This window comes from Microtus pennsylvanicus, chromosome 1 (assembly GCF_037038515.1).
Source record: "Microtus pennsylvanicus isolate mMicPen1 chromosome 1, mMicPen1.hap1, whole genome shotgun sequence".
In the NCBI taxonomy this organism is placed as follows: domain Eukaryota; kingdom Metazoa; phylum Chordata; class Mammalia; order Rodentia; family Cricetidae; genus Microtus; species Microtus pennsylvanicus.
This window is the reverse complement of record NC_134579.1, coordinates 72,088,289-72,096,030: the sequence shown is the minus strand read 5'-3', so window position 1 is coordinate 72,096,030 and position 7,742 is coordinate 72,088,289. Positions and strand designations below refer to the sequence as shown.

At 48.3% G+C, this 7,742-nt stretch overlaps 1 protein-coding gene across 4 annotated transcripts in view; it reads right to left on the bottom strand.

Moving 5' to 3' along the window:
* Window positions 1-4,244: 4,244 nt before the first annotated feature.
* Etv5 (ETS variant transcription factor 5) overlaps window positions 4,245-7,742 on the bottom strand; it is a 64,110-nt gene continuing 60,612 nt past the window's right edge. For all 4 annotated transcript variants that reach the window (XM_075967935.1, XM_075967942.1, XM_075967949.1 and 1 more), the window contains one exon: window positions 4,245-6,665. In XM_075967935.1, the coding sequence (XP_075824050.1) occupies window positions 6,444-6,665 (222 nt within the window). In that variant the 3' untranslated portion in view covers window positions 4,245-6,443. The remainder of the gene's footprint in view (window positions 6,666-7,742) is intronic.

The window sequence follows — 7,742 nt, the reverse complement described above, 5'->3', positions numbered from 1 at the left end:
TGCATTAGTTAAGTATGTCCCGGGTGGAGGCCAGCTCTTCCTCAAACCCAAATCATTTCTCCTCAAGTTTATTTCTAGGTTTCAGTCCACAGCAACTTCAGCCTGCCATGGCCCAGACCTTGGAGCTGTAATTAAATATCCTTTGTCCCAACAACCTTCCGAAACTTACTGGCTCCAACTTAAACCTGCATCTGGGTCTGCCTCCTCCTGCCCTGTCTTCTGCGTCCAGCTGAAGGTTTGGTTTTCTTGCTTCCTCCCTTGCCCTCTGCAGTCCCTTTCAATTTTAGAAGTCAAAGAGGTCGCTCCTGAGCTCAGGTAATTCTTTTTTTTTTTTATTGATATTTATTGAGCTCTACATTTTTCTCTGCTCCCCTCCCTGCCTCTCCCCTCCCTCCTACAATCCTCCCCCAAGGTCCCCATGTTTCCAATTTACTCAGGAGATCTTGTCTTTTTATACTTTCTACTTCTCATGTAGAGTAGATCTATGTAAGTCTCTCTTAGTGTCCACATTGTTGTCTAAGTTCTCTGGGATTGTGGTTTGTAGGCTGGCTTTCTTTGCTTTATGTTTAAAAACCACCTATGAGTGAGTACATGTGATAATTGTTTTTCTGTGTTTGGATTACCTCATTCAAAATAATGTTTTCTAGCTCCATCCATTTTCCTGCAAAATTCAAGCTGTTGTTATTTTTTTCTGCTGTGTAGTACTCCATTGTGTAAATGTACCACATTTCCTTATCCATTCTTCTGTTGAGGGGCATTTAGGGTGTTTCCAGGTTCTGGCAATAGCAAACAAAGCTGCTATGAACATAGTTGAGCACATGTCCTTGTGGCACGATGCTCAGATAATTCTTAACAGCTAAGAACAACGCAAACCCTAGCGTCCTGAATGAGCTGCCCATGGGGGCAGAGGCGTTGCTCCTCAGTTCTCCCTGTAGACCGCCCAACTCTCAAGTGGCAATGCAGTCCGTGCCCAACACCCCCAGCCAGCTCCGATCCGCTTTCAGAGTACTACCCGGTACCTGTTTTTTCAAGCCTTTGCTCAGTCATGTGGTCTTCCTTAACCTCAAGATTTAAAGCTGCAGCCTTCCACCCCACTTTCACCGTCTCCCCCACCCCCTTCCCACAGTGCTTCACGTCTTCTGGCAAATGCTAGCGCTTGTTTATTCCCTTTGCCCTTTCTGGTTCCTTTGCCACATAAGGTCCCAAAGACCAGGATTTGTGTTTGCTTTCCCTCAGCTACACACCCCAGAGCGGCCCCAGCCAAGGGGTGCTGCTGTTTACCGGACACTGCCAGTCAGTGTGTCACGTGTTCGAGTTTCGGCTGGGGGAATGTTCTGTCGGTGGTCCGAGAGCTGCGAAAGGACTGGGTAGGCTCCACTGTGATTCTCCCAGACTCAAGTGTCATTCCCGTAATCGGCAACCTGCACATCATTGAGTGATGAAAAGCAGACGCATTCCCCGTCACTATGGAGACAAGAACATCCGGGAGAAGCCTACTCGGAGTTTAAAGGGCAACACGGAGGACGCCACGGATGCTCTGCGACCACCTGAATGAGCCACACCGGCCAACAGTTCCCAGCACATCAATCCCTGCGCGACTTTCCTGGTAGACAGCACACAAGGTGCTGATATCCTGGTGTTAACACGAACTAAACAGGGGTAAAGGTTAGTGGGTAACTGTGTAGCATCGAGTCCCGATGGTCAGAAGATGTTGGAACAGTGTTTGAGTACGAGCTGGGAAGGGGAGCAGTAACCATCTGGAGGGTCATCTTTCGTATTACCATGCATGCCACAAAGCAACCTTGAACCCGAAACTGCTGTTTCTAAAGCCTTTAGTAGTAACTGCACCCAGTAGGTGCTTAAACAATGAACGGCACATGCTTGAATGGAGAAGGGCACTATATAAAGGTGGAGCAATGATATTCTGAACTGTTCCGTTTACCCTCAGCCCCAAGTACACACACACCTTAAATTCCTTGGGAAAGGCCTCCTCCTCCCTTCCTCCTAGGAGTTCAGGGAAGGAGCCCCTCACCAGTACCTTCACTGACCCAGGATGCCCTCCAAGATCTGAGTTGGGGCCAGAACCTAGGCACCCAGCCTCCCAGAGTCTAGTCTGGCGTCTCCGGTAGCCACTGTGAGCATTCTGAAGAGAATAATTTTGGAGGCTGAGAGCCATATTTTCAGATTTGATTTCAACCAAGTGTTTCCATTTAAGAAGGCCTGCCAAAAAGATAATGGAGACTTTAAAAAAAAAAGTGCTCTGTAAACTGTAAAGTGCTACCAAATGGTTAGTTATCTGAGGATCACTGCCAAGGTCAACAAATTGAGGCCTGGGTGTGGAGCCAGCTCTTCAACCGGAAGGGCTATGGAAAGGCTGGACATAGGGTCTGTGTTTGCCGAAACTGGAACACAACTTCCTGTCTGTGTTCCCACCATAGATCCCTCCATCTATATGAAGCACAATGCATTTTCACCCAAGTGAAGCAGTGTTGATTTTACATTTGGGCTAGAACCCATTTTCAGAACTCCTCCCACCCCTGCCCTCTTTTAAGGAGATAAGCTAAGCTCCATCTACCTGGCTGCGGGGCAAATGGCTCTTCCCAAAGTTCCCAGGCTCTTCTTCCAAACTTAGCCCCTGCTGCATTACAATTGAGAAGAGCTCTGCCTTTCAAACCACATCCTTTGGCCCTCAGACACCTCTTTGTCATCTAGCGGCTGAATGGGCCTTGTTCTGCTAACTTGGCTGGTGAAAGGGGACCCCACGAAGAATAAACTTCACATTTTCTGGCTTCCTTATCCCAGCATCCAACGCTGGCAGGGCAGCAGTGTTGGGTGACCTCTGGCATTAGGTTAATGATCTGGGTCGGAGCCTGGGCTAGATAATGAGCCCGCACACAATGAGGAGATGCCTGTCAAAGCTTTATCACCAGGAATCTGAGCGCAGAGGGAGAGCCCCTTTGTCCTGCACACCCTGCCCCCGATCCCCGAGCATCTTTTCTTCATGCGCGGAAGCTAATGGGTTTTATGTGGCGTTCATTCACCCTCCAAGAGTTCCCACTGAAGGGGCTCTGTACCAAATTCAGTCTCGGATGCTTCTACACTTAAGGGCTTGTAAAACAGCGAGAGAAAAGATAGCAGATAACTTACAGAAAGCCTTCTGTTCTGGGCCCGGGAAGGCTCTACTTTGTTCCTACTCTGCAATAGGAGTCTGGAATGCCCCATGTTAGAAGTGCACTAACAAGGATGCAGAGGGGGTCCTGCGCACAAGCTGCTGCCGAGTTCTGCCAGTGACCTTCCACGTTTCTCAAGTGTTCCGTGTGTGGCATTACAGGTAGCTATCACCCTCCTTCCCCAAGAGTAAGAGGTGAACATGGATGCAAGATACCTACTGTTACACAACTGGAAAAACAACAAACTAGTTCTTCTGAGGGACTATCATCAATAAAATAACATCAATAAAATACTTCACTCGCCCAAAGAAAAACCTATTGGGCCGGGCAGTGGTGGCGCACGCCTTTAATCCCAGCACTCGGGAGGCAGAGGCAGGCGGATCTCTGTGAGTTCGAGGCCAGCCTGGTCTACAGAGATAGTTCCAGGACAGGAACCAAAAAGCTACGGAGAAACCCTGTCTCGAAAAATCAAAAAAAAAAAAAAAAAAAAAGAAAAGAAAAAGAAAAACCTATTGGGAGAAAACGAGGAAATGGTCTTTGCGCTTACAAGTTTTCAAAGTTATCAACCAGAGGGGCTGAGCTAGAAAAAAAATGCTGCGACTCAAAAAGTAAAAAGCCCTGGCAAGCTAATCTTTTCACACAATCCAAGGTTCAAATGAATCATGCTTTAAGGAGAGAAAATTACTGAGCGCTCCTGGGGGCAAATTTTGGTCACCTTGTGTTAGGGTAGGATTTCTGCCTCCATCCCCTTGGATAGCTCTGGCTGTCTTGAACTTCCTCTCTGTGTAACAGCATTAGCTCTCCTGGAACTAGTTCTTGTAGACCAGACTGGCCTCGAACTCAGAGAAGATCCACCCGTCTCTGCCTCCCAAGTGCTGGGATTAAAGGTGTGCGCTACCACCACCTGCCTGTGGATCAGATTTTAAACCCTTCTTTCTACTCCATCATCCATTAAGGCTAAATGCTGAAGGCAAGGGTAGGGGTGGGGAATTGAGAGGAAGCCCCGGGGCTCTCGCTTGCTTGAAAATGAGAACACCAAGCAAGGGCAAGAAAGAGGCAGGCATCAGGAGCTCGTAAAGGAAAGCAAACTTCTTTATTGTACACAGTACAGAATATAACGCAGCTCAGCAGGATGTACACAGCCCTGCGCAGGGGGGTATTTCAAATCAAAGGCGGGTTAAAGCCTTTCTGCACTGTAGACTTTCCACACTCTGGAAAAGCAGCGAACAAATGGAACAGCCCCCACACCCTGAAGGAAACATCTATTTGGGGGGGCACATGAGTCCAGTGGGAATGCAAATGACGCTGCTGTCCTGTGTCCCTCGACAGCACAGGCTGTGCAGCCACAGCAGGGGAGGGGCAGCTCAGGTTACAGAAGGTTCTTTTCATACCCAATAAAACAGCATAAACATGGAAAAAAAAAACCAACAAAAAAACCCCAAACCAGTAGAAGGGAGGAAAGGAAAACAAACAAACAAACAAAGCAATCTATACAGCATTTACAACAAATAAATCTCGAGCCGGCTGGGTAAAACTCGCATCTATGTATAGGCTATGTGTAGATTAGAAAGCTATAAATATCCTTTAGGAAGAGGCCTTTCCTTAGAGCACAATGCTAATTAAGGCCCAAGCTTCAGGCTTGACACCTCTGAGGGCTGACCAGCTCTCAAGAGAAAAACCTTGGTTTCCCATAGCTACAAAAATACACCCCTCGTCCCTGTGAAGCTCTTCACATGGGTGAGAGGGCTACGGAGTGCCTCAGTGTAGGACAGCAAAGCCTGCCCCCCCCCAAGTCAGTTCTGGGTCCTGCACAAGAGGACACCCTTATCGCATGTGGAGTGTCAAGAACAACAGGCCTGTCAACAGGGTGGCGGGCGGGCAGCAAGATACCGGCGCTCCCCGGTGACTTTCCCTCCACTCCAGACCCGACTTCCATACCTCTTCAGTTTGGTTGTTTAAAACATTCCCAATATAATACAGCAATCAGAATAAAAATGTAAAAACGAGAGTAGCAGGAAGCCAGGATGCGAGCTAGCACTGTCTTACCTGCCCGTGACAGGTAAGTTTCAGATCCAAGGGAACCCTTTTGCGGGGGTGAAGGTCCAAAATGGAAAGAGAAAAGAAAACCGAGACGATGCCTCTGCGGCTCCCACCAGGTGACCAGTTGTTAAATGGATGTGACGTGTAGTATGTACATCTGCTTCCCAGAGAGGGCAAGTTAGAGAGCAAGAACTATACACAGAGAGTCGAAGCTGTGTCCAGGCTGCCCTGCACACTTCGAGAAGGTACAAACCAGGTGTAATGTTTCAAGAGGTTCTCTGGTGCACAGCGCACCAAGCAGGCTTCTACATGGCAAAGGGAAGCCCCAGCCGAGCCCCTCTTAAGCTGCAATGTCTTCGTAAGTGGGCACGGCCCTGCCTAAGGGACATTGTACAGTTACCAAAAGGTTTTTGTTTTGTTTTTTGTTTTTTTGCTTTAAATACCAAAACTACAAAAATCAGTTTATAGAAACTGTTTTCTTTTTTTTTTCCAAAACAACCACCAAAACAAAATGATCCCCCTAAATCAAAGCAAAACAAAATACTGTCAAGTGTTAGTCTTTCTTCTAAAATGAAAGCCATCCGCACTCAGCCATGTGACTGGGAGTAGAGGGGCTTGATCTACTTGGTGACCACTCTGGCTGAAGGCTCAAGGGGAGTGGCGGTCAGAGAACCATGGAGTGGCTAATAGCCGCCCCGGCCTCCCCAGTTCTGGGCTAAGGGGGAAACATTTCAGACTGAGCTCCAGGACTTTTGTTTACTTCAAGCCTTAACGATCTGAGCCTCCCCAACTGAGCCTTCGACTTTCCTATGGGTGTGCGGTTTCTTTCCATAGAATTGTGCAAGTCAAAGCCCTTCTATGTAAAGGCATTTAGTAGTCCATGGTCATGGCGGATTGTCATACACTCGGTCCCCTTTCGTGGGCGCTAACCTGAGCAAGGGACTGCTCTGCACATGTTGTCCTCAATGGCAAGGAGGCTCCACTTTCATCTCTTCTCACCAAATCTCAGAATCACCAGTCATGTGGTGGTTTTTCTGTCTCTCCCTGTCCCCACTCCCTAGCCAAGGTAATTTGTCTTTAAGGGTGTCAATCCAGAGATGGCTTGGGGTCTCCAGATAATACTCAAAGGGCAAGCTTTAGGAACAGCCAAGAACACAAACAAAACCACTGCCCTCATTTGCCTGAATGGGGACTGCTAGCTCTAGGGTTTGGCCACTCAGCCATTTCGGAAACTTAGTAAGCGAAGCCTTCAGCATAGGGGAGGCTGCTGCAGCGATCCATGTCCAGGAGGTAAGCAGGGTTGTCTTCGAAGTGAGTCAGTGGCAGGGTGTCCTCGTCGTTGAGGGGGCATTCTGACTCTGCCTTCAGGAAGGGACGCTGATTGTCTGGGAAGGCCATGGAGAAAAGCGCATCGGGGTCGCAGACAAATTTGTAGACGTACCGTTCCCCGGCCACCTGCATTAGAGCACACAATGCAAGACTCAGCTGGGACAGGGTGTGGGGCTCAAGCAAAGACATTTTTAAGAGGCCAATCTCTCAGGGAGTCAAGAATAGAAGGGCTAATTAGTAGCTGATTATTCCAATCGCATCTCAGGGACCTATTACCTGCCAAGGGTTTTGTTGACACCACAGTGAAGTATTATAGAAGACGGTATTTGAATTTCAAATGCAAGCCTGCTAAGCTCTTTCAGCAGCAAGCCTCACTCCATCTTACACTGACAGTTCGGGCAGCCTGGTTGCATTAGGGGAGATACAGGGACTTAAAGACAATGCAGATGACAGACCCACATTTCCAGTGACCTCCAAACCTTACAGTTTTCCCAGGATGGATGTGCTATTTTGAAGGGTTCAGAGCCCCTTGCTACTTCTCCCTTCTTTGTGTGTGCGTGTGTGCGCCGTGAGCACATCTGTAAGTGCAGAGGCCCACAGTTGCGACCAGCAGCCTTCTTCATCACTCTTCCACCTTATTCTTTGAGGCAGGGACTCTTCAATCAAACCCACAGCTTGCTGAAATAGCTTTAGAGATTGACACAGCGGAATTCTGAGGCTGGAAGTACAGGGGAGTCCTATACCCGTGTACTATTTATCTGGGCATCTGAACTCCAGCCCTCTTGCATGGAAAAAAAACGTTAACCACTGAGCAATCTCCCAAGCCTGGGTTAAGAATTTGATTAAGACAGCCTCTGTGGACCTCAGTCTGTTCCAAGCTCCAAACCCTGCTTCTGACACTTCTGCTTGTGCATGGGTCTACTGAACTGGAAAGTCACTGTGCAGCTCAGGCTGGCCTTGGGCTTAAAATTCTCCTGCCTTAGTTTCTGCACACATCTGCACTTGGTGACAGTACAACCCAAAGGTCTTGGTTACTCCAGGACCTTGTCATGCTGCTAGCCCAGGCTCTGTTGGTTCTTCAGTAACAGTGAGAGAGGAACAGGCAAATCTGTCAGGCACTGTAGACCGCAGCTACAATTCCTGATTACGAACGCACACCAATACTAAAACACCCCAATGTCTGGGTTAGCCCAGATCTGTCAT